The sequence below is a fragment of the Camelus bactrianus genome, chromosome 15 (genome assembly GCF_048773025.1).
Source record: "Camelus bactrianus isolate YW-2024 breed Bactrian camel chromosome 15, ASM4877302v1, whole genome shotgun sequence".
NCBI lineage: Eukaryota > Metazoa > Chordata > Mammalia > Artiodactyla > Camelidae > Camelus > Camelus bactrianus.
Window position 1 is genome coordinate 19,424,710 of NC_133553.1, and position 26,834 is coordinate 19,451,543.

General features: G+C 48.7%; 1 protein-coding gene across 11 annotated transcripts; it reads left to right on the forward strand.

The window, feature by feature from the left end:
• The first annotated feature begins 16 nt into the window (after positions 1-16).
• RRM2 (ribonucleotide reductase regulatory subunit M2) lies at positions 17-26,614 on the forward strand. 11 transcript variants are annotated; one of them, XR_012499204.1, is made up of 15 exons: positions 17-268; positions 354-428; positions 778-921; positions 1,146-1,262; positions 1,731-1,864; positions 3,623-3,717; positions 3,834-3,967; positions 4,827-4,931; positions 5,015-5,128; positions 15,611-15,711; positions 16,099-16,161; positions 19,063-20,537; positions 20,934-20,988; positions 21,237-21,286; positions 22,162-26,614. XR_012499204.1 is itself a non-coding variant. In XM_010964026.3 (10 exons), exons 1-10 carry the CDS (start codon positions 161-163, stop codon positions 5,357-5,359), a joined length of 1,179 nt encoding a protein of 392 aa, XP_010962328.1. In that variant the 5' UTR covers positions 17-160; the 3' UTR covers positions 5,360-7,084. The 11 variants fall into 11 exon arrangements, 1 of the variants encoding a protein (XP_010962328.1); XR_012499206.1 differs by having other exon boundaries at positions 20,937-20,988; XR_012499200.1 differs by having other exon boundaries at positions 19,063-21,286; positions 22,162-22,247; positions 23,102-26,614.
• Positions 26,615-26,834: the final 220 nt, after the last annotated feature.

Genomic DNA, 26,834 nt, shown 5'->3' on the forward strand with positions numbered 1-26,834 from the left:
AATCTCCTACGTGAGGCGTGGCCAGCGGCCGACCTCCATCCAATGGGGAGGCGGCCACGCCCACCGCGCGCATCTCCGGGATGTGTTAAATTCCCGGCGGGGCAATGTAGGGGCTCCCAGGATCCGCGCGCAGCCTCACCTGTCCCAGCCGCACGCCGCCATGCTCTCCGTCCGCGTCCCGCTCGCCACCATCGCGGACCCGCAGCAACAGCAGCAGCTCCAGCTCTCGCCCCTGAAGGGGCTCAGCCTGGCAGACAAGGAGAACACAGTGAGCGCTCAGGGGCGCGGGTCCGGGTAGGGTGGCGGGGTCCTTGGGGACGCGGGCATACTCCTTACCGCGGGTCTCCTTGCAGCCCCCTTCCCTCAGCGGGACCCGGGTGCTGGCCAGCAAGACCGCGAGGAGGATCTTCCAGGAGGCCACCGAGCCGGTGAGTAGGCGCCCTGGGGGCGCCCGGCGAGGGGGCGCTGCAGGAAGGCGGTGCCAGGAGGAGCCTGCTCTTGGCGCCAAAGCCTCATTGTCTCCGCTCAAACCCTACCCCCTCCCGGGCCCGCGCTCCTTTCCCGCCAAAGTGTTTCTTCCCGGTCATTTGCTACTTTACACATCTGGGTATTTCCTATTATTTCTCTCCTATGAGCCTGCTCTGTTACAAACAGAATACATGTATGACAGCTGACACACATGAAATTTCCAAAAATTAAATGTACTTTGCCTGAAAAAGGAGGCAATTTCCTGGATCGCGCTATACTTAACATCTTCATTACTTTACCCCCCAACAGAACCCTAAGCTGCTTACCCCCAGCGTGGAGGATGAACCACTTCTGAGAGAAAACCCCCGCCGCTTTGTCATCTTTCCTATCGAATATCATGATATTTGGCAAATGTATAAGAAAGCTGAGGCTTCCTTTTGGACAGCTGAGGAGGTAATCAGATTTGGGAACCAGGAGACCTAAAAGACAGTTTCAGCGTTGCCCCTAACTCTAAAGAAAGACCCCTGCAGTGGCGGATATTACTTGTTTGAAATATACTTTTCTTTCCTCTTGTTCCCAGTGGGAATCCCACTGAGGATGTTAGATTTAAAGTTTAAGAATTATGCCTACGTGTGAGGTCCTTATGCTCGAATCCCTTGTGAACTTCTGTACTTCAGGTGGATCTTTCTAAGGACATTCAGCACTGGGAAGCCCTGAAGCCTGAGGAGAGATATTTTATTTCACACGTTCTGGCATTCTTTGCAGCAAGTGATGGCATAGTAAATGAAAACTTGGTGAGTTTCCAAAAAAAGTCTGCTTTTGGTCACTTCAAAGATTTAAGAGAGAACTTTCTTCATCTTTTGAGTTTTTTTCATGTTGAATGTGTATATATCAGTACGCTAGTATTTATATTGCACGGCACTTCCTGTCATATAACATATTTTGCAGTTGTTTCTTATGGTGTTTTTCCCCCAACTATAGGGAAATGCAATGACAATGTTAAGTGATAGTAATAGATACACAACCCTTGTAGCTATGATATTTGCTCTCCTTTCTGTGGCTTTGCTGTTTTCATAATTTGGTTTCATATGTCTTGTTGAGTGCATCCTTCTTGCAGTGAATTAGAAAAGAATGATTTTCTATTATATACATAGAAACAGACCTTATAATGGTACAAAGGAGGAAGTGTGAGGCAACCAGTGTTCACTGACTGAGCTGTTGCTGGTAGACTTTCCTTAAGCTGAGTTTTGTTTTACCACCAGGTGGAGCGGTTTAGCCAAGAAGTTCAGATTACAGAAGCCCGTTGTTTCTATGGCTTCCAAATTGCCATGGAAAACATACATTCTGAAATGTATAGTCTCCTCATTGACACCTACATTAAAGATTCCAAAGAAAGGTGAGTATTTGGATGATACACCAACATATTTAGGACTTGCTAGATGTTACTTTCTGAAATCATATGGGGGTAGAAAAATGACTCTAAAATGACCAAATCAAAGAAATTACTAGCACCCATGGTCGTCTCTGCTCTGAAAAAGAGGCTTAAATTCACTTTATTAGCCAATCACTTGAAAAACAAAAGTTATGAGATTATTCCATTTTCGGAGGTGGAAGTGTACTGTTGAATGTCCAATCTAATGCTCTCTGAAAAAACATTCCTAGGGGGTCTGTATGGTGAGCTACAACCTAGGTCTGACAGTTTTTACTTGTGGCAAATCTGTCAACCTACACCTTGAGGCTGGTGCAAGGTGCAAGGGGAGGAGGATGCAAAGTAGAAGGTCACTTGCCTCTTAGGGAGCTTGTAACATAACAGAAAACAAGTCCTAGGAGTGTAAGTGGAGGGCTTACATAATAGCACAGAGGCAGCAGTGAAGCATGGGATTAATTTAGGCACACAGCTATTTGAAATGATAGTTTATATTGGGGGATAATAGAGGAAGAATATAGGTGGCTTAGGGCCTATTTTACATTTTGAAGATTGGAGAGGGAGGAGAGTTAGGAATGGCGTTTGAGTAGTCTCGATGCTAAGGTCGACTTGAAGATAGCAAATGTGGAACAGAAGTGGCAAAGCTGATGAGTAGGCTCTTGTAGATTACCTGGAAGAGTATGACGAGGGAAAATGAGTGGCGACGTGAAAGGTTAGCAGGATCGAGGAAACTCTTTGGGGGTAAAAAGATTTGAACATGTTTGTGGGCTGAAATGAAAAAAGAAAGTAAACGTCAGGGGGTGATTGGGATAAATGACCAGAAAGGGTAGGATCAGGAAGGCCTGGTGGTTAAGCTTTAAAAAACTAGAGAGAGGCAAGACCTAGGTTGACATGGAAAGAGTATGAAAGGAGCCCAGTGATCTGATGACCTTGGTCTCAGAAAATGAGGTCATCTGAGAAGGGGCAGGGTGGGCGTGGGGATAAGCTGGAGGTGGCAGAGGGTGATAAGGAAGACCCAGGTAAGTGTAGGGCCAATCAATTTGCTTTTCTGACCTGGGATCAACATTGTAGCATGGAATTACAGCAGGAAGCAACCTTGGGTTGTTTAGTTTATTGGCTTTAATTATTTCATTATAAATGTGGCATTTGTGGCCCAAATAACTGGCACAGTGGCACAGTGAGGGGTTGGGGCATCTAAGTGGGTCATGGTCTGCATAGCTTAAACAGGCTTAGCAGTTAAGATTTTATGGTACTTCAGATTTAAAGAAGATAGGGCCTGTGAACCTTCCCATGACCTGGACTTGAAATCCTTAAGCCAATAAATGCTCTTGGTGTCATAGACTGAGTTTTAGTGTTACTAGTTCTTGGGCTCAATATGAACCAACGAACAACTAAATTAGTATTAACATAAACCAAATGAATGTTGAGGTTTTTTTTAATTTTTGGGGAGAGGGAGGAGGTAATTAGGTTTTTATTTATTTTTAATGGAGGTACTGGGGATTGAACCCAGGACCTTGTGTGTGCTAGGCACGTGCTCTACCACTGAGCTATACCCTCCCCTAAATGTTGAGATTTTTGAAAACATTATGAAGGAGAAAGCAAAGCAGTCAGAGGAAAACATTTCAGCATGAATCCCAGTTTGGCCTGAGTCCCAGCGCTCTTACTGGAAGCCTGCGATAGGAGGTCTTTGCGGGCACTGCTGATGTTCTCTGGGTCCGTGTCTACCAGGGAATTTCTTTTCAACGCCATTGAGACGATGCCTTGTGTAAAGAAGAAGGCAGACTGGGCCTTGCGCTGGATTGGGGACAAGGAGGCCACCTATGGTAAGGATGCCTTGGCCCTACTTACCCCTGAGCTCCGTTGTCTCATGATGTTACTGGTTTGGGGTCCTTCCTCTGAACACAGATACTCACTGGAAATATTTCGGCATTCACTCTAGGAGAACGTGTTGTAGCCTTTGCCGCAGTGGAAGGAATCTTCTTTTCTGGTTCTTTTGCATCAATATTCTGGCTCAAGAAGCGAGGACTGATGCCGGGCCTCACATTTTCCAATGAACTTATTAGCAGAGACGAGGTGAGTCTAATTCAAATGACAGACTAACCTGCACCTCAAACACGTACAGCTTTCGTGTTCACCGAAGGGAACCCAAGAAGTCAGATTGTCTTACATGCACATTTTAACGCTTGGGTTCAACCATATGCATACTTGCCAGAGAATGAAATCTTTTAAATAATATACTGAAATTATTTCACTCATTCTCAGTCTACATAGGTATTGCCCTATAGGTGATGGAATTTTTTAAGGGATGTTTTATAATTTCTACCAGTCTTCTGTGTGATTCTACTGTACTTCAAAGTTAGTTGGTAAGCATCCCAATGAAATGAGAATCCATTCTGGTCCAGTGTAGGTCTTTGAATGTAGTTGGATTGAACTGCAGAAAGTAAAGGTGCCCAGACAATCTAGTGTAAATCCCATCAGCCTTACTCGGGGTTTAACGTACTAAGACTCGCAGACTTGATTCGCTTGAAATTGCATTACCGATTTCCTGAACATTGGGTTGTAAATCTGAGGACTAACTGGCCTAGTCAGTTTTGCCTTTACCTGCTAAGAGTAGTGGCAACATTGGAGCTCACAGCTGCAGAAATAAAGTGCTTTCAGTGCAAGTTCTGTCCAGTCCTTCGCCACCACCCAGAGCAGCAAGGACCAGACCTGGCCTCCTGTCATCCAGGGGGCAGCCGTGAGGGCTTGGGTGGGGCTGAGCCTGCCCAGGTGCCCCAGCAGTTGAGTCATCTTCCCTTCCAGAGTTTAAGTGCTTTTAGTCTGGCCTGCAAGATGTATCAGGAAAATGCAGAACATCAGAAAGCAAGTTCCCCTTCCACAATAGTGATGAAAGTCTGCTGTTTTTATAGTAATCTTAAACCTTTCCTTCTAGGGTTTACACTGTGACTTTGCCTGCCTGATGTTCAAACACCTGGTACACAAACCTTCGGAGCAGAGAGTAAAAGAAATAATTGTCAATGCAGTTAGGATAGAACAGGTAGGTGACGTGTGGGGGTCTCGTGCTTGCTGAAGGACATCTTTATGCTGCTGTTTTGCTAAGAAGCTGTATTTGGTCCCTAGGAGTTCCTCACAGAGGCCTTGCCAGTGAAGCTTATTGGGATGAATTGCATTTTAATGAAGCAGTACATTGAATTCGTGGCAGACAGACTTATGCTGGAGCTGGGTTTTAGCAAGGTAAAGTATCGCGTGTAGCCCTCTGGTTCTTTTTGAAACTGGTGTTCTGTATTGATGTTCTGCTGTGAACCTTTTCAGATTTTCCGAGTAGAAAATCCATTTGACTTTATGGAGAATATTTCACTGGAAGGGAAGACTAACTTCTTTGAGAAGAGAGTAGGCGAGTATCAGAGGATGGGAGTGATGTCCAGTCCAACAGAGAATTCTTTTACCTTGGATGCTGACTTCTAAGTGAACTGAAGATATGCTCTCATTTTGCTGATTTTTCTTTTTTTCCCTTCTCACCAAAAGAGAAAAAATCAGCTACTTGAAGTGTATCAACTAGCTACACCATGAATTATCCATAATGTTCATTAATGGCATCTTGAAAACTGTGTAGCTACCTCAAAATCAATCCTGTTAATGCTAGCGGGGTCACCTAGAATGAAAGCGTAGACAAAAGGCTACTTGGATTCTTAAAAAAGATCTTGCCCAGGTTTGGCTTTTGCAAGCAGGCTGGCTCTACATGGCTTCACCCTGGCTCTTAGCAGCATTCTTGGCCTGAAAGTGTGAAGACTCGAGCGAGTTTGTTCCAGCAGGATTAAACAGCAACTACCACAAGGCCATAGGAAGACATCAGAACCCCTGCTTCAAGGCAGATTTTAAAGTTTACTTACGATTTGTATATAAAACTGGCACTTTACACACAAATAGACAGTTTGTACTGTAGGGTAAAGGCTTGATTTAACCTAAATTTGTTGGTTTCTACACCAAATACAAAGTATTCTGTTTACCACTTAGGGGATCCAATTCTAAATTTACTACACCTGCACTCAATTTACTAGGTGACCAGACTAGGTTAAACCTGTGTAAACTAAGGATGTTATTTCTATGCTTTATTTTCTTTAATGAATTGAAGTGCTTTTTAACTCAATCCCGTGCACACCTAGGTATTGGGAGTGGGCAGGTGGTACCACAGAGAACACAAGTTGGTTTTGTATTCTGTAGCCCAGGTCCAGGGATAAGAGATGAGGGGAGAGGAGACTTAGGTCATTGGGAACTGAAGTGTGATCTGGGCTCACTGGTAACCTGGCTATGTGTGGCAATATCATTTAATTTCTCAAATTGTTATGTCCCTCAATTTCAAGTTAGTATCAAAGATCCTTGAAGAGTCTTCTTAGCTGGGATCTAAGATATTAGCCTTGTAAATTGGTTTTCAGATCATCCTAAATGACCCACCTAAGATCTTTCTTCTATTAAGTGGGAAAATCAGGACTGAAATTGCCTGTCCTAAAAGTTGAGTGTTTATCTTCATGTTGTTAAACTTGTGTGTAAGTGGGTACCGTTGACTTAATCCATTTATACTTTATGACATGTCTTGAGTTAGAAAAATTTGTTACTATATGTTTTTTTACTATCCGTAGTTCATACTTTGAAATATATACCCAGTATTATTTTGCAGTTCATAACTGATTGAGAAGGTATTGTTCAGTGCAGTTACCTCTAGGATTTGGCTAAATCTGAGCGTTAACTTGCTGCATTGCTAAACTTCAGTAGAAAACTAGTGTTGAGTGAGTAATTAACACTTGTTCCAGTCACATGTTAGCTTCAGAAGGAAGTATAAACTTAATAGGAATATTTAATAGAGCTAGTTTGAATCAATCTGCCTTTATGTTCCCTGCCCCCCTCCTCCCACCCCAGAAAGCTGAGATGTCACATGGAAGGTCATGCATGATACACATCGGTCCTTTGGCCATGTTTGTTACCACATTGTGTTGTGTGTTGGCTGACTGACCACTGGCTTGTTCTGTTGTCAGTTTTCTTCATTTATTGTATAAATGGTAAAATAGTCAATTTAAAAATTTCTGTAACAGGGGGCCCCTTTTTATCTTTTAAATTATTGTTCCAGGAAGTTAATCCAGATTATATGGTCTGTACACTTGTGCAACACAAAAATGAATAAATAAATAAACTTGCTACGCGTTCGTCATCAGGTGGAGGTTGGAGGCAGATTTTGGGATTCTTCCTCCCATTAGCTGTGTGGTAGAATTAACTTCTGCCAACTAGGGTTCGGTTTCTTAATCTGTTTAAAGGGAAACAGATTTTGTCTAAATCATTTCAAAGTCTTAATATTGAGTACTGCACAAGTGTTAAATGATTTACGTAAAACTGCTTACGTTCGTCCCTTGATAAAATGTGCATTTCAGTTCAGGAAGAGAACAACCAGGAAGTATTTTGTAAATGCCAAATGAGTTCATTTGCTTTCAGTTCTGGGGAAGGGGCCTTCTTCATGCCTGTTCTGGCACAAGGTATGTGGGAAACAGGTACACTTGAAGGCTGATGCCCCAACTCACTCGATACACTGCACATGGGGTTTGAGTTTTATTTATTATTGTATTATTTACTCATTTTATCTTGGTGGGGGGAGGTAACTAGGTTTCTTTATTTTTATAGGAGGTCCTGGGGATTGAACCCAGGACTTCCTGCATGCTAAGCAAGTGCTCTGCCACTTGAGCTATACCCTCCCCCTGCACATGGGATTTGTGAAGCCAAGATCGAGTGCGTTTAATTTGCCAACAACCTTGGGTGAGCCACCTGGGTCTGCCTAGCTGGGGTTTCTCTTTGCTCTCTCTCATCAAGCTGACCTATGGGGGCTCGGGTTGGCCCCTCTTGTCTATAAATGCCCTTTCCTGGACCAATCCCACCTACCTTTTAGAAATATTCCCAAATTAACGAATTATTCATTATGTGTCCCCACTTGTGATGTGCAGTTACTCAAATGGTGGCTGCCTGGTCAGGCCCTGCTGTAGGCATTGGAGGTGGGGCAGAGGACAAAGCACCCCCTCCCCCACCGTGCATTTGAAGCTCACTCCTCAAGGAAGAAGCCGGGTACATAAGACGGTGATGCAGCTACAGAGTCAAAACAGGGAGGGTGCAGCAGAGGATGCCCAGTGGATGGAGGCGTTGAGGAGCCTGCTTGTGGGTTGTGGAGGTGGGGATGGGATGAACCTTACTGATGGTCATGCTGCTCCTGCTTCCCTGCTTCAATGTATTAATCCTGTTTGTCCTATGAAGGAGGATGTTCACTTCAAAGGCACAGGTTTTATCCACTCCCTATCTTAAGAGCACACAGCCTCCAAGGATTAGGCCCTCAGGGAGTGATGGGTGGGTGAGGTTTGGGCTGTATTTTGGGGTGGATAGGTAGAAGTATGTTCTGTGTCCTGGAGGACTCTCACTGGGAACTCTGCACCCCAAAGGTACTCAGTGTCATCTGATTCCTGGTGTTGGGTTGATGACATCTTTGGGTACTTTACAGGCAGCCATGCTCTAAGGATCCTCAACTCTTAGAGCAGCCTCCCTGGTGCAGCCCATGGTCATGTTTTTTCTTGCCATTCACCTCTGCCAGCTGGCGTTGCTCTTTATTATTTTTTTTTAAGGGGGAGGTGATCAGGTTTATTTTTATTCTTAGAGGAGGTACTGGAGATTGAACCCAGGACCTTGTGCATGCGAGGCATGTGCTCTATCACCTGAGCTACATCCTCCCCCTCAAGCTGGGCTTGCTCTTAAACACACCTCCCTGCGTCAGAGTTAGTGTGGTCGGACCACTGAGTCTGAATTGCCTTTGGTATTAAAGACTCAGGGGCCCCATCCCAGACCCACTAAATCAGTCTTGGGGTGGAACTAGGGAGCCTGTGATCTTCACAAGTTCACTTTGAGAGATTCTCAGACATTAGAGAGTAGGAGGGGGTAGACGCCTTATTGAGTTCAAACCAGTCGTTTTCAACTCAGTGTGCATCATAATTACCCATGGTCTAAAAAAACCAAGACCTGGACCCAGTTTCTCAATTTTAACTAGATGTGCTTTCTGATTTTGGCTCCAGATGCATTGAGCCCCAGGACTTAAGCTCATTACACCCGAGCCCAGGGGTTCAGCTCACTTGGTGTGGCCCAGCCTGGCTGCTGATAGAGCTGTGAGAGCCTTTGCCTGCCAGGCACTGCCTGGCCCACGATCCAGCCTGAGGAATGTTCCCTTGCAAAGCCGGAACTAGATGGGTATTTGTAAGCACCGTCTGGCCAGGGAGCTGTTCGGCGGCATCGGTAGCTCTGCCAGTCCCGGTGACCCTGACAACGGTTTCACTGCAGAGCAAGAGTTTCAGCCCCTCAGTGAGTGGCTGCAGCTTTGAGGCAACAGGATTGCATGGCTTGGCCCATTTGGACCAGAGAAGACTGATAGGGCCTCCCCCTTCCCCATCCCCTTCTGTGGAGGGGGCTACCCCTCCTGGTGAACTCTGGGCACTCGGGAAAGAACACAACCAGTGGCGTCTCCTTGTCGTGACCTGGAGCGGATTTTTCATATCAGGATGTTTTAGGATGAGGGTGGTTCGGTAATCACAATGACCTTAGCTTGGCCCTGGAGACTAGAGGGGCTCCGGCAAGACGGCAGGCTGAAGTGCCCCCAAACCCTCCTGCTTCAGACACCAACACGAACAGAATGGGGAATGACATCCTGAGAAGGGAGTTCCCAGACGCTGGGAGCAAAGACAGTGACCATGGGAGCCTGTGCTTGTAGCTGCCCTTTAGAGCAGTCTGAGGGTGAAGGACCAGACACCCCCTTGGGTTTGGAGGGAGGGGTTGACCTGCACTAAGGGAGGGGCTAGAACCAAAACATCACAAAACAGGCCCCTGGGCAAAATGGGAACTAAAGTAATTCACTAGCCCAGGGCGGGGGAGAGGACGAGGGAGTTAATCTCTCTGGACTCTGAAAAAAGTCAAAACCCTAGGTCTGCACCTCCCAGATTTGTGATCTAGGAATTCATGGACAAACATACCCTCAGCCAGCTGCACGTGGTTCCCACAGGTGGGGCTCAGTCACGTTACAAAACATGCAGGGAAACCACGTGATTGTAGGAATGATGGGTGCAATAATTCCAAGAACTTCAGGTTAATAAGAAGATGGATAATATAATGTGATCAAAGGGCAAAAATGAATCAAAACCCAAAGGACAGAACTATAAAGAAGTAATAGGTAGATTTTAAAAAGACACAGCTAGAGTTGCTGGGAATACAACACAACTGCTGGAATTCAAGCACTTAGAGCTTAAAAATATATCCTGTTTAGCAGGATTAGACACAGCTGTTGAGTTGGTGACCTGAAGGAATATCACCTTGGTGAATTATCCTAAAGTAGATGGGAAATAGGAAAAGACAGGAAATGCCAAGGGTTGAATTAGAGTGCACATTTCTAAGGAAAGTTTTAATAATGGAGAGAACAGACAATGTCAAGGAGGTAGTGACTGGTAATTTGCCAAAGGTGTCTCATCCTCACAGAGAGTCCGAGGATGCCCCCTCCTTCCATGTCCACGGTACCATCAGGGTGAGGTTCTGGGGCCAGTGTGGGTGTGATTGTGTGACCTAGTGCCTGTTCTTGATGTGAACAGTGCGAATTTTACAATTTGGCCACACTGACCTGGGGACAAACATGACGAGGGGTTGAGACCTGGATGGTAGCAGGTGAAAAGACATGGGGGACTGGTTCTAGATACATGCTGGTGTGGAGAGATCCAGGCCCTCCTAGTTTGGAGGTTGGGGCTGAGCCTGCTGGGTGTGGTTTGATCTGAGAGTTTAAAGGACCTGCCGGAGGTTGCCTGTGACTCAGAGAGGCCCTCCCTGTACCCTCTGAATTGAGTAGAGATGGGAGAGGACCTGGCTCTGACAAGGTGGGATCTGCTTTAGGATTGGGTAGGGCCTTGGAAATGCTCACTCTCCCTTGCACAAGAGGCCACTGACTGACTCTTTTTGCCCGCAATCAAAAGCCCCTTGACCACAGCCACTGAAGTTCCAGACTGCTTGTAGGACCTGGTTACTGCCAGCCAGAGCCACACTTAGGACTTGCATTTGGTTTGGGCTAGGGGAATCCCTGTTTTACTTCGGGCCTTGGAGTTCAGGGTACAGAGGGTTTGGGGCTGCTGCAGCCATCTTGTAACCATGAAGGCAAGCCTGTATTGAGAGTGGGGCTCACACATGGGAAAGGAGAGCTGATTGACAGAGAAACAGGGTCCTCATGCCTTCATTTTCTGGATCCAGCCATGCCTGAATCCCACACCCCAGACTGTTCACTTAAGTAAACCAGTGAATTCACGGTAACTCACAGCCCTGAGTTCATCTGATCCACAGCCACCCTGGGGCAGGGATGATTAGACCCATTTTACAGATGTGGCCAAGAGGCACAGGGAGGTCAGATACCTTGCTGGAGACCTCATGAAGATAAACAGTGGCTGACCAGGACGAGAACTCAGGTGCCTGGCCCCATGGCCACACTCTTGTCCCTTTACTGCTTGGGGGTTCTTGCTCCCCTTTACGAGAGAACGGCTGCCCAGGCCTCCATGCTGGTCCCGAGGAAGCAGCTTCTGGAGCTGCTCCTGCTGCTCAGGGACCCTTGTCAGGGGACCGTGTCCTCTCACCCCTTGTCCTGCTTTTCCTGTGTGCCTAGCATGGTGGGGAGGCAGCCCTCTGATTTGTCCCTGCCGCTGTGGCCCTGTGGCCTGCCTGGGCAGGAGCCTCCCCCATTGTCTGTAAATCAGAGAGCATCATCACTGGCCCAGGCTTTGGACCCAGGGAGCCACTCCTGACTTGGTGATGCGTGAATCTTCCAAATAAAGTCACAGGCCTGTGGCATGCCACATGCTGCCCCAGGAAGGCTGAAGAGAGAGCTAGGCACTCAGGGAACCCCCAGGAACCCCAGGGTTAGTAACTGGGTGGGTGGGAGCAGTGACTGACCTCAGAGGTGGGATAGGGGAAGGGTCCACCTGTTTCCAGAAAGTGCCCGGAGCCAGGCTGCCTGTGTGAGGTCTTGCTGGGCCTCCCTGAGCCTCCCCTCCCCTTGGGGTGGGGCGGCCTCTCCTGCAGGACCCCAGGACATGCTCCTGCTTTGCAAGACATGCAGATAGGTGCTGGGGGCTGGTCCAGCCTCCTCTGGGCTAATCCCACTCGATTTTCAGTCACTGAGCTGCATTTCCTCATCTCAGTGAGCTGTTTCTTTCTTTTTTTAATGGAGGTACTGAGGATTGAATCTAGGACCTCGTGCATGCTAAGCACGTGCTCTACCACTGAGCTATATTCTCCCCCGCCTCCCCCAAGCGAGCCTGTCTCTAACAGTACAGGGACAGCGGCAGCAAAACCTGGCTTTAGAAATTGTCACCATGAGAACTAAGTGACTATAGTACCTGCATTTTTTAAACAGCTTTATGGAGATAATAATTTCAATGTTTTTAGTCTGTTCCCAGAGTTCTGTAACTATCACCACAATCCATTTTAGAAAAATAGACCCTGTCCCCATCAGAGTCCCTCCCCGTTCCCCCTCACACCTTCCCAGCCCCTGGGAAACCAACAATCAGTAGGTTTGATTGTTGTCTCCATAGGTTTGATGTGGCACATTTTTGAGACACTCGGTGAATAGAAGTTATTAATGGAAAAGGCACTGAATTTTATTTCTAAGAGATCATTTAGAATGTTAGAGGCAGCAGAGAGGTGATGGGTCTACCTTGCAGAGATTTGATTTACATTTCAGAAAGCTTTTTTTCCCTTGGAAAAACATTTTATATTAAAAAAAAAAAATCCCTGACATTGCCTGGAAAGGGACTGTCACTGAAATGCAGAGCCTGAGCTGGCTGGAAGACCTCCATTCCTTCACTCCCTGGATCATTAAACACGAACTGAGCCCTCCTCCCTCTGGGCTTGGGGAGGACCCACGAGGAAGGCCAGTGATCAGGAAACTAGGCCTGGGCACCAGATCTGGTTCGCTGCCTGTCTTGTACAGACTCTGAGCTAAAAATGTTCCAAAATGTATCAAAAGAATAAGATTTCATGATACATGGAAATGATATGAAATCCACATTTCATCACCCAAGGATGGTTTCACGGGCACGTGGCCACCTTGCTAAGGCATTTTCTTTCAGGCCCTTTCTAGAAAACATCTGAGTGAGGCATGACCTTGCTCTTAGGGGGCCCGTGGTTGAGTCAGGAGACGGGAAAGTGGTGGATGGTCAGCAGAGCCAGCAAGGGCCCACTCAAGAGCCGGTCAGTGAATTGTCAGGAAGTTTCTGAGTGTATTAACTTGGCTAGGTAGGGCCACCACGGCAAAGTGCTGCAGACAAGGCGGCTCCCACAACGGACACCGTGTCACAGTCCTCGAGGCTACAAGTCCAAGATCAGGTTGTCGGCAGGTTTGGTTTCTCCCGAGGCCTCTCTTCTTGGCTTACAGGTGACCATCTTCTCATTTTGTGTCCTCACCTGGTTGCCCCTGGTCTCTGTGTGCCTTTTTTATGTATATATATAAAAATATACCTTTTTACTTATATGTATACACCTAAGCTTCTACTTCTGGATTCCTTTATTAAGGTAGATTTTTTTTTTTATGATTTCTTTTTTGGGGATGGAGGTAATTAGATTTATTTATTTATTTTAAGTTTTAAATTTTTAACAGCGGTACTGGAAATTGAATCCAGGACCTCATGCATGCTAAGCACACGCTCTACCACTGAGCTGTACCCTCCCTCTTCCCTGCGTGTCTTAATCTCCTCTCCTTATAAGGACACTAGTCGGATTGGATTAGGGTCCACCCGTATGATCTCATTCAACCTTAATTACTTCTGAGGGTTTGGGGGTTGGGACTTCAGCATATGAATTTTGGAGGGTTCCAATCAATCCATACCACCGAGCTAGTTGTTAATTAAAGCCATTACTAAAAACTACATTACATAAACTTACAATTGAATAAATTATATTAAAGAGAAATAAGATAAATACTCAAGAAGGCTGTCTTCATGCTTCTGAGGCTATGACGGCTGCTGTATCTGGTTGGTGGAAATAACTATACAATGGCGTGTTACTGCGTGTCTCTTTCCAATTCCATGACCAGTGACATCACTTTGGTAGCTCAGAATCAGCTTTGGTGGGAGTATTTACACTGTGGGAACTGATAAATGCTGCAACTCAGGGTCCCCTCCCAGAGAGCTGGTTGTTATTTATATCAGCACACCACAGATGCAGGGTGCTAAGCGCTGAGGCAGAGGCCAGCCTGGGCCCTGTGGGGCCCAGAGGAGGATGCCAGGCCTGGGGGAGTCAGGAAAGGTTTCATGGACCAGGGGACGCTGAGTGGCACCTTGGAGTGTGTACGGGTTGGCCAGGCATGGAGGAGGAAGGGGTGACAAGGGTTTGCAAAGCCCCGAGGCAGGAGAAAGCACCTATATCTGGGGCTGGGGGGTGATGGCAGGGGATGGTGCATGAATCTCCTGGTGGGTGAGAAGATAGGAGCCTCAGAGAGGGGTCAGGCAGGCCCTGGAGCACCAGGCTAAGGAGCTTCTGCTTGCCTGGGCAGTCCCGGGGAGCCGCCACTGGATGTGGAGCCAACCAGAGGGGGAGTGGCCAGGGTGGTGCCAATGGCTGGCTGTCAGTGCCTTTGTGGTTATGCCTGTGTGTGGAGTGTGGGTGCAGGGCCCTGTGATCTGCTTCCTTTGTGTCCTCTGCACTTGGAAAGTTCTCCACGAATGCTTGCTGAACAGCTGAATCATCCCATTCATTTTGAAATCTCTAACAGAGGACTCTGCCTTCCACCTCCAATTAGAGGTAGACCTGAAGATCATCTAAATGTTAAGCAGAAGGGGAGTAGTTAAAATAAATTATGGGGTATCCATGAGGGAGGGTGTAGCTCAGTGGTAGAGCACGTGCTTAGCATGCCTGAGATCCTGCGTTCAATCCCCAGTGCCTCCATTAAAAAAAACAAATAAATAAACCTAATTACCTCCCCTGCCCCCCAAACCCCCCCAAAACCAAAACAAAAGTTAGGCTATACTTTAAAAAAATTAATGGGGTATCCATACAGTGGAATACTAACTGGTCATTATAAATGGTAAGTATGAAAGCTCTGCAGACGGCAGAACCGGACTTCAGGTAGGGTATTGGGCCCTCCATCCCCCCACCCCCACTGTGTCCCCCTTGGAGCTTCAGAGAGCTAGTGCCACCCAGCCATGCTCAGGGACACATGTCATGGACTGGGCTAAGATGATGTCGCTTTGTTCATGTGGCCTCCCCAGGGAGACTGTCAACCCCTCCTGTGCAGGACCCATCTATCTCCCATCCCTGGTTGCTGCCAGCAGAGACCTCTGTGCCCAGCAAATGGAGGATAAATAGTTGTGATGTGATTAAACGGAGGAAGCAGGTGTCTGCCGCCTGGTCTTGGAGTCAAGGGAGTTAAGGGTCCTGTGTTCCCAGGTCACATGAAGGAGGTGTGATTGGCTCCAGGGAGGGAGGAGTAGGGAGCAGCAGAAGAATCTGCTACATGTTCTTGGCAAGGACCGAGCGGGGAGGAGGGGAAGTTTGGGATGCTGTTCCAGGACCAGAAGCTCTGAGCACAGGCGAGGCAGACATAGCTGTTCAGAGGAAGAGTGAGGCGTGAGGCTGGGAGTCCATTAATTCAAGCCCTACTATGTATCCTCTCTGCTCCAGGTGCTGGGGTGACAAGGAAGCAAAAGCAGATGAAGTCCAGGCCCTTATGGAAATTGTGTACTGACGGGGAGACAGAAAACCAACCAACTCACCCATGTGCAGTAAGTCAGGTGCTCGGAAGGAAACAAAAGCAGGAGGAGGGGGCGGGGAAGGGCAGGTGCGCTTTCCCCAGTGTGGACAGGGAAGGCTCTGTGAAGAACTGGGGGAGGAAGTGGGAGACAGACCACATGGTTAATAGAGGAAAGCATGTTTCTGGCAGTGACAGTGCACGTGCAAAGGCCCTGCGGCAGGAACCTCTGTGGTCAGCGCAGTATGAGGGGTGGGAGTCAGGGTCAGATCGGTGGGTTCTGTGTGTGTGCATGGAGGGTCTGGTGGGGCCTTGTAGGCCCAGGTAAAGAGTTTGGGCTTTGTTATAGTGGGATGAGAGCATGGGAAATATGGGATCAGCCTTCCCATTTAAAAGGAGCACTCCTGTTTCTGTGTGTCAGGCATCTGTTAGAATGTATCCATGGAAGCAAGAGACTCACTCAGAGGCTGTTGCAGCTGTCCAGGTGAGGTGATGGCGACTTGCACGGGGTAGGGGTTGGGGGAAGTGGGGAAGGGCAGCAGAGGAGTGACAGGCACGGCCTAGTTCTGCCTGGATTTTGAAGACAGAGCAGGTGAGATTGGCTCAGGGGTTGCACGTAGGTGTGAGAAGGGAGTCAGAAGAAGCTGCCCGAGCAGGCCACCCGGGAGGGACACATAAGAGCCCTGTCCTGGGCACATCACCCTTGAGATGCCTGTGGAGGGTGTGCAAGCATGTGCCGGACCAGCAGGTGGGAATGTGGCACTAGAGTTCAGGGAAGAGGCCTAAACTAGAGATAGCAACGAGGAAGCCTTTGATAAGTAGATGGGATTTGAAGTCATGGGACAAGTGAACCGAGGAAGTGGGTGTAGACAAGGAGAGGGTAGAGGACTGCCCATGAGACTGGAAAAAGAGGTGCTTCCAGCAAAGGAGGAGGAGGGCCAGTGTGGCCAGGGGAGGTGATGCAGGAGGTAGGATGGTCGAGGAGGAGGTATGTTGGGGGCAGGAGGGGGGCCATGGATGAGGCTGAGAGGGTGGAGGGATGGATCCGGTCCCGAGGGCAGACGGACAGGGAGGCTGTGATCAGCTGAAGGCCTGCACCTGCTGCCTGGGCTGTTTGTGGGTGCCCCCGACTATTCCTGGGGGGCAGTAGAGAGTCTGTCCCCCCACCAGGGGCACCCCTTCCCCAACCTGGTCCCAGGCCCAGCCCCTGCAGGTCCCACCAGCCTCTGCTGTTTGGTGTGTGGTCAGAAGGGGCCCCATGGCCCATCAGGCCTGCCTGCAGCGGAGTGAACATGTGGGAACCTGGGGACGGCCACGCACTGCCCCAGGCCCTGGGCCGCTGGTTTGTTTGGGTCTGAGAGTCCACGTTCCTGGGAAGCAGTTCAGTTGGGGCCTGAGTGCTTTTATTTGGGGAGAGGACAGAGGGAGGGTGCGCAGGGCAGCATTCCTGACCTGTCAAGCTGGCACTGCCAGAACACCAGGCAGGAGTGGGGGTGTAGGAGATGGGCCCCCTGGAGGTTTCTCAGACCCTAGTCTAGGTTCCTTTATCTTTCTTGGGTCGTGTCCTTGGGAGGTGACATCCATGCCAGTGAGTCAGCCCACCTCTCCCCTGCCCCGCCCACCCAGCCCGCTGCAGTTACTGCCACCTTCTCTTGTCCCGTCTGGCCTCAGTTCCCTGCTGTCTGGCTTGCTCCCCACCTCACCCCTGACACTGTGTCTCCAAGACACCAGGACCTTTGCTTTCTCTTCCTTAACATTTATATGTTCCTTACCATGCACTATTCTAAGCATTGTACAGACTCATTCACTCCTCACAATATCCTTTTACAGGCAAGGGACTGGAGGCACAGAGAGGTTAAGTGACTCACCCAAGGTCACACTGCCAGTAAGGGGAGGAGCCACTATTTGAGCCTGGGGCAGCCTGGTCCCAGAGTCGCTCTGAGCTTTCACTGCTGTCATGCTGCCCCTTTATGTCCCCTTTGGTTCTCACCTGTGTCCTCTTGCCTCCATGACCCCACAACCACCCCTCTGGGGGCTCCTTCTCGGTCCCCTTTGCCTTCTCCACCCCCCCACCCCCAGCCCCCTCCTCTGCCCTCTGCTTCTGTAGAGTTTTTTCCCTAGGGCCTCTGCACACCTATCTGTGGAATCGAAACTCTCTCCTTAATACAGGTTTTAAGTTCCAGACCCAACATTCAACTAGACATCTCCCCTTGGGTGTCCCACCGACACTTCCCAAACTACACTCCCAACATGCTCGCCACCTGCCAGTTCCTTGCTCCATGAACGGCTGGCCCAACTTTCTAACCCAGAGGACCTGCTGTTCCTGGTGTGGCCAGGAGGGGGAGCTACCCACCCTCCCTTTTCCCTCACCCCCACCCAGTCAGCACCGTCCTGCAGATCCACTCCCAGGGGCTCCCAGGCAGCAACATCCCAGTGCAGATCACGGCCATCTCACCTGGATTATGGCCGCACTCATGGTCAGGCTGCCCTTTTCCCCATTGCCCTCCTCCTGTCTGTTCTCTGCACAGCATCCAGATGATCTTTTAGGAAGCACATCAGTTGATGTCACTGTCGCTACAGCCCTCAGGGTCCCCCTTGCCCTCACCTTGCAGGAGCCCAGGCACCTGCTGGCTTCACCAAGCCGCCCTGCCTGACCCTCACTGAGCCTTAGGGCTTCGCCACCTGTGCCTGGATCTCACCAACTTCTGCTTTTTTAGGGCTCAGCCTGGAGGTCGCTTTGCCATGGCGCTACCCAGACACATTGGTGCTGAATTAGGAGTCTGTGGCTTCCCTGTTCTGAGTGTTTATAATACAGGATTGTACCTGTCTGTCACTTGTCTGACCTCCCCATTGCCCTAGGTAGTGAGCCCCTGAGGGCAGGGATAGGGCCTACTGTCCCCATGGTATCTTCAGCTGGCATGTGGCACTGACCTGGTACTCTGGATTCTCTCAAACACTTTGAGTGAATGAATGAATGAGGGAGTGAGGGACTGACCAGTGCCTCGGACACAGTAGCAGGGGGACCACCCTAGTGGGGATTACGGGAGGTAATGGTCGCGGAGGCGCCCGCCCCTGAGGGACTGGACCCTTTCTTCCCTCTTCTCCTTCCCCCACCTCCCCTAACCTGAGAGGGGCTGCTGGTGCTGCCTGAATGTTATGGCCGCCCCTCCTGCTCCTTCCCAGAGCTTCCTGGAGACTGTCATATGACCGGAGCTTTGGGCCTCTAGAGCTGAGAACCTGCACTGAGGCAGAATCCTCAGGACACGTGGCTCTTCCTTCCCCACGTGTCCCCAAGCTCTGGGCCGGGCTTGCTCCCTGGGTTCTTCAAAGGTCGGTGATGAGGTCTCACATCTACCTGTTAATGCGCCATTTCTTTCTTTTTCAGTTTTCTTTGGAACCTGCCCTTGTCCAGTTGTTCACCTGATGTGGTGGGAAATGAGTTTTAGGAAGCTGTTGACAGAGTACCGTTTGGCATCCCTGTGCTTCTAGAGATTTCTGGGGCCTTGGGCTGGGGCTCCTGCTGTAGACAGCTGCCTGCCTCCTCATGGCAGTCAGCTTGTGAGCCTGGCCACTTCCTCGCCCCGAACATGTGAGTGACCTTATGATCCTGGCCCTTCAGTGACCCCTAACAAGCTTCTCCGGTGTGTAGGCGGAATTCCTATTTTCAATAGCCAGGTTGTGGAGAAATTGTAGGGCTTCCACTTCCTTACAAAAGGAAGACTTCCAGCAATATTTGTATCTTTGCTCCTGTAGAATCCAGGAAGTCGTCTTAGACCAGAGGAGGTCAGCAGGTGGAGTGCGGTCACCTAGGAGATGGCTCTGTGACGTCATGTGTTACTCAGTCCCACCCTCAAACTGAGTGCCTAGAGGGCTGGGCCGGTGGGGACATTCCTGGTCTAGTCGGGGTCGGGGTACGGGTGGGAAAACAGGGGCCAGGTCTTGAGGAGCTTTTGATGCCACACTGTGGGATCTGAACTCGGTCCCTAAACCCACTGAGTACTAGCTGGGGAGTGACACGATCAGATGTGCATTTCAGGAAGATCAGGGGTCATGGATGAAAGCTGCATCCTTTCAGTCTTTTGTTCATTTCACCGAGGCCTGGTGTCCACCTCACAGCCGGCACATCACAAAGCAGTGGTCACTCTGACCGTGGCCGATACATTCCAGTGTTTTCTACTCTATTCTCTTTCATTTGTTTTTCTGAAAATGCTGTTTGCAACCATCCACATTGATTTCCTGTCTCCCTGAATGTTTTTGATCTGCAGTTTGAACAGCGCTGGATTGGAGAGGGGGGGTGGGGGGGCAGGAGGCTGGGTGGAGGCTGCTGTCACAGTCCAGCTGGGAAACAGCGGGTGTGTGGGGCGCCCGGCTCAGGGCAGACAGGGTGAAGGGTCCACACCACAGGCTTTGGCTCCCAGGGCGTGCGCAGCACCTTGAATCCCCAGGCTCAGCACATCCATCCTCCTCGGGAGATGAGGGGCAGCTCCCAAAACAACCAGAGGAGGCTGGTTATTGTGCCGCGCTGGGGATCCAGAAGATGTGGTTTCATAACTCAGACACACTGCGTGGTGTCTGAAAGTCATTTCATTAAATGTCGAGTGGAATCAAAATAGAAATTACATCTTTGGGACAAAGCCCGTTGAGCCAGGAGCCAGGCATTCTGAATTGGAACCAGAATAGTCTTCTGGAAGCTGAAACTGTGGATCCAAGGCAGCCTTGTCTACACAGCCAGCTTCTCTCCTCTGGCTCACATCTAATCCCCAGACTTGGCAGGTGGTCCTGGAGCCCAGTCTGCTTGCAGGAGTCAGAGACAGTGGAGGGGAAATGGTGACAACAGCTCACCGCGGCTCACACTCCTAGGTACCTGCACTGTGCTAAATTGTCACATGTATTATCTCTGATCCCCACGCATCATCTGGGAGGAACGCTTCTTGTGTTTGACAGCACTGAGGCTCAGGGAGGGCAAGGTATTGGCCTGAGGTCACACATCTGGTAGAGGCAGCTGGGGTTTCAACTCCCAGGCCCACCTTCTTTTCTAGGTCCTTAGTTGCCTCTCCCAGCTTGCTCTTGGTTTTTGCAACTAGATGACCAAAATCGATTAAATCTGAGTATCTAGGGGAGGGACTTGGGCATGTTTAAAGCTCCCTGGCAATCCTAATGTGCAGTGAGGGCTGGGGACCACTGCTCTAGAAGGCGGGAAAGAGGTGTGAGTGGACTTTGTGTCTGCCCTTGGTCGCAGCCGGGTTGTCCATTCAGCAGGTGCGTGAGAAGGACCCTTTTCTGGAGTCATGGAGCCCCTCCCCTGCCCCAGGTTTGTGCTCATTCCCCCCTCCCCGCCCCTGCCCCAGGTGGGCCAGGTTTGGTGGGCAGGAGAGCTGGGATGGGGTAGGGATGGAGCAGACCCTGAGGTGCCTGGGAAGCCCAGAGGGGAAGGCGGGGAGGAAGAGGGGAGGGTAGCGCCAGGGCTTTGCTCCAGTGGAGGGGGGACATCCCTGGGCATTACTTTTCTAATCCGTTACTTTTCACTTTTTTTCTCTGCTTATTTAAATATGTTTTAAGGTCATCAATTTTCCTTTGAGGACCATTTTAACTGAATCCCATAGGATCTGGTATGTGGTGTTTTCATTATTATTCTTCTGCATATTCTGCACTTGGGGTTTGGGCTTCTTTGACTCACGAGTTGTCAGGATTTTCTTCCCTCAAGGTGGTAGCCTTCCCCACCAGGTTTTGTCATAAAGTTTTCGTTTTATTGCACTGTGATTAGAAAATGGTTTACATTATTTCTGCTTTTTGGAATTTGAGATTTTCTCCTTTTTACTTTGGAGTGATTTTCTATTTTTCCTTAGCTTTATTGAGGTACTATTGACATATAATCTGTGCACATTTAATGTGTACTGTTTAATAAGTTTGGACATTTGCATACACCCCAATCCAGCTACTGTCTCCATCACCCCCAGTTTCCTCACATCCTTTTGTAATTTCTCCCTTGGCTCTTCCTTAGCCACACCCTGTCCCCATGCAGCCACTGACCTGCCCCTAGGCAGCCACTGACCTGGCTCCTGCCACTATAGGTTAGTTTGCATTTTCTAGGAATTTATATAAATAGAAACTGATAGTATGATTTCTTTGTTGTCTGGCTTCTTTCACTTGTGTAATTATTTTGAAATTCACCCAGTTGTGTTTCACTAGGGTTCATGCCTTTTTAGAGCTGTGTAGTATTCCATTGTGTGGCCATACCACTGGTGTTTGTCCATTTACCTGTCGATGGATATTTGGGGTTTTCCATTTTGGGGCTATTATGACTAAAGCTGCTATGAACATTCATGTAGAAGTTTTTAAAAATTAATTAATTAGTTAATTAATTAGTAATTTTTACTGAAGTATAGTCAGTTTACAATGTTGTGTCCATTTCTGGTGTACAGTATCATGTTTCAGTCATACATGTACATACATGTATTTGTTTTCATGCTCTTTTTCATTATAGGTTTCTACCATGTTGAAGTTTGAATGGACATGTTTTCATTCCTCCTGGGCAAATAACTCAGATGCAGGATGATGGCTGGTGATGCAGTAAGTGTGTGTGTTTCACTTTTAAGAAACTGCAAAACTGTTTTCCAAAGTGACTGTCCCTTTTCCATGCCCATGAGCCCATGAGAGCAACGTGAGAGTGCTAGTTGCTTCTGTAGTGGCCGGTCTTTTTAATTTTATCCATCCAAAGTGGGGGTCAGGTGTATCCCCCTACATTTCCCTAATGGGTGATGACCTTGCACATCTTTGCTAATTGTCTATTCAAATCCCTTGTCTTATTAAGTTGTAAGGGTTCCTTCTATGTTCTAGATACAAGCCCTTCGTTAGATGTATGATTTGTGAATATTTCTCCAGTCTGTGCCTTCCCTTTCTATTTTCTTCACAGTATCTTGAAAAATCAAAGGTTTTTTAATTTTGGTGAAGTTGAACTTTTTTTTTTTATAGTTTGTGTTTTTGTATCTTGTATAAGAAATTCTCTCCGACTCTAAGATACAAGGATTTTCTCCTGTGTTTTCTTCTAGAAGCTTGGTGGTTTTAGCTCTTATCTTTGGGCCCATGATCTATTTTTTAGTTAATTTTTGTTTGTGATGTAAGGCAAGGGGCTTGGGTTTGTTTTTTTTTTTGGCAAATGGTCGTCTTTGAGGTGGTTTCTAAAGGGAGAGATGGGATACACTGGCTCTTTTGCTGTGTCCAAGCCGCCAGGCCCTTTGCACTGGGGTTTCTTTAATGGGCAAGCTTACATTCTCCAACGGGGTGGAGTCTTGTGAAAATGGGAAGTTAAATTACAGAGAAAGAAATAAGCTAAATATCTGGCTTATCTGAGTGTCGTGTGTTAAATTGCAACCTGGCCACGTGAGACTTCCTGGGCTGGGTTTTCTTCTCTCTTTGTTCTGCAGATGGAAGGAACTCAGTCCCTCCGTACAGCCAGCCAGTCAGCTACGAGTCAGCCCGGAGGAGTGAAGCAGACGCGGGCTGGAATCAGATGGACTGGATGTGTCCCCAGCCCAGACCCTTCCTGTCCGGCCTTGCTTTCCTCCATAAAGCGAGGGTGGAGCAAAATATCTGGTTTCCCACCCAACACTGCTGTCGGGTTCTAGAGTTTTCCTCCACTTTTTCTGATCCTCTCCCCTCTTCTGGTTTTTTTTTTTTTTTTTTCCCCCTCCTCTCTTCTATTTCAGGCCAAAGTGTTTTTGCCTTGAAAGCTCTGATTTTCATTTGACGGGCAGCCACCCCAGAGCCATGGGCCATGAGCCATCGGGCCTGCCTTGAGTGACGCCTGTCCTCTTTTTCCCAGTCTCTCCAGCACATGAGATTTCCTCTAGGACACTGCAAAGATTTTTTCCGGAGCTGGAGTTCCCCAGTTGCTGAGCCAGAGTTACTTGACCCCCACTGTGTCCCCAGAGAGGTGTAATTATGCCATCAAATTCTCATTGGCTCTGCTTCAAGGATAAGGAGGCTGCTGCCCAGAGAGGTTGTTCAACTTGTACAAAGTCACACAGGTCATCTTCCAAACCAGATCGTCTGACTCCAAAGTCCCCACCCCACACTGCTCTCCAAGGACTTGGCTCCTCTGGCCAGGGTCTGCCTGAGCCTGTGGGAAGAGCCCTGAAGGCACCCCGAGGAGCCCATCTAGACCTTAGAAATAGAGCTGCTCTTAAAACTAAATTTCAAGTCAGTCTATTATGTAACAGAGACGTGCATAGTCTTCTTAGAGGGCGAACAGCTCCCAGGGACACAAAGGAAGCTGAGTGAAGGCTGCGAGTAGAGAGATGGGCATGCTCAGCGGTGTGGCCCTTGGTGGTAGGGGGTCCAGCCGTGTTTTTTCTGGGATCAGGCACATCTGAGTCGTCTGGAGGGCTGGGGGACACCCCCCTAAGTCTTTTTGTCTCCTGGGAAGTGCTCACCTACAGAAAGAGAGAACAGAGGTACAACAGCCCACCAGTTCATCCATCCATCCATTCAGTGACTACTGAGCCTTGACTATGTGTGAGGGACTGTTCTGGAGTCTGGAGTGCACTGATAGAATGTTGGAGGGAGGGGCTGCAATAGAAGAGATGTCAAAACGGAACAGGCAGTGGTCTTGGCAGGAGGTGGAGCCTGAGCTTCAGCAGCTTGAAGGGCCAGGGAAGCACACACCATTGCAGGCAGCAGGAGAGGAGAGCCATGCAGGGGCCGGCTCAGGGTGCTGTGCCTGTGCCCCAGGACCCCCAGGCCCTGTGACCCTCTCCAGAGAGAGGACTGGGAAGACTCCATCTCTGGGAGAAAGTAGTCCAGTCCTTGTCACACCTCATTTACTCATTGTCATTAAAAGCATGGCTTCTGGTTTATACATCAGCCATATAAGCCTGGCTAATGTGAGTCTTCCCTGGAAGCTAATCTGTGCTCTGGTTCTGGCACAATAGTGAGCTCTCTGAGTTGGGTCAGCTGAGGATAAATGCTGCCTCAGGAGGCTCTTGGGGAACGACCAGCCGGTTTCAGCCACCAAAAACTTACCAAGCAAGAAGTCATGTTTAGTTGAAGCACAAAGATCGTGAAGCCTAGTGGTGAGAAGCCAGATGAATTCCTATCACCCCAGGCTTTTCCCACCAGGTTTTCCCCAGCTTTGGCAGCCTAAGCCAAGACTGGGGTCATGCATGATGTGAACTGGGAAGAGATCCATGTTATCTCTGCTGTTGTCTGAAAAAGAGTGTGGCTGGGGGCTGGTCCACTCCTTCCTGGAGTGGGAGGCAGTAGGTGTTGGCCCTGCCCTGGACTCACCTGTCTACCTGCTGTCTTCGGGTTTCCTTACTCCAGAGGGTGGTCACTGCAGGCCGGATTCCCATAAACTTCATATATTTGATTCTCAGTCTGCTCTGAAATGAGATTCTGGGATCCATTGTTTTTGGAGGTTTTGACAGAATGCACAAGGAGCCAGATAAAATTGAAATAAAATTGCAATCACTGAGTTAATGACTGTGACAATAAAAATAATTCAGAACCAAATTAATGCAACATTAGGGCTCATCATTATACTAATAATCTTCACACAGCAATACAAAAACAACAATTGTTTGGGGAGGAATGATTCATTCCATGGGAGAACAGAGTTTTGGGAAAATCTCAGAATTTCCTTCTGCAGTCTGAAGAAGGAGAAAGACAAGCTAAGGTTTCCTACTTACTGTGACAAAGAGATACTCCCTGTGCTTAGGGGGCACCCAGCTCACCAGGCGGGGACAGCCTTAAATGACTGTAAAGTGAAGTGGCCTTGGGAGGAAGAGGGCCATAGGGAAGGCTTCCTGGAGGCAGCAGTATTGAGCAGAGCCTGGAAAGAGGAGTAGCATCCATTGGGTCTCAACCCCTCCATGCCTCCCTCTCCTTTGCATCCAGCTGCAATCTGGCTTTTGTCCCTTCCTCACCTCCTAAATGCTCTTATCAAGTGACCTTCACATTGTGAGCAGATCCAGACACGGGCCCTAGGTCCTCATCTTCCCTGACTCCCAGCAAGCTTCCACGGCCTCTGGGTTCCCACCAGCATCACTGAACCCCTTCTCTGTCTCCTCTGCTGGCTCTGCTTCCCTTCTGACCTCTGAACACCTGCAGGCTCCAGGCTGAGCCGTCCCTTCACTCCTCCCTGTCTCCCAGCTCCCTGTCCATCGCATCCTGGACACTCACTGTCCACTCTTGACCCTTCTGACCGCCACCCTCAGGCTTCTCAATGTCTGTGCAACGCGTCCCTGCGGTGTCTAATACACGTTTTTAAAACCAGATTTCATAATACAGAAAAATGCACACCTCCTAAGAGCCTAGCTTGATGCCATTCCACAAAGTGAATACACTGGGGCATGAGCTCCCGGATCAAGAAAGAGAACGTTGCAGCTAAAGGGAGCCCCTCCTGGCCCCTGTGGCCTCACCACGCCGGCGTGGCCGTGGCCGTGGCCTGACTCTGTCACCTGAGATATTCTCCCCTGGCTTGGACTGAACATGAATGGAATCATAGGAAACCTGCTCTGGTGTCTGGCTTCTTCAGCTCCGTGTCGTGTTTGTGGGACTTGTAGCTGTAGTCCATCCTTTTTGTTGCTGTAGAGGGTATTTCATTGTATGAATATACCACAGTTTACTCATTCTGCTCCTGATTGGCCTTTGTGTTATTTCCATTTTTAGAATTAGGGATATTCCTGGTAGAGGAGGCTAACGGCTCAGTTTTACTCCTTACTTTGCAAACCACAGGGGGAGCTTGACGTGGTGAGGGTGGGGTGACGGTGACACACACATGTGTTAATGGGACCTGCGATACCATGGCCTCATGGAGGGCCTGCTATTGGAATCTCAGCACCATAGGTGGCCTTTTTATTAAATAAAAAATGCATGAATTAATGAAGGAATAAATGAATGAATGAATGCATTTCCAAAAAGAACATTATTGCATGTCACCTTGTGTCAAATACTGTGCTGGCTGTTTTTATAAACGTTACCATATTTAATCCTTGGTGATGAGGTGATTTCCTTGATTTTATAGATTGAAAAAAATGTTTAAGTCTCAGAGCATCCATGTCATTTAACTTCCCTGGGCTCAGTTTCCCCATCTGCGAAATGGCAACAATAGATCTCAGCAGGTTGTTGAGAGAATAACTGAGTGCTATATATAAAGCA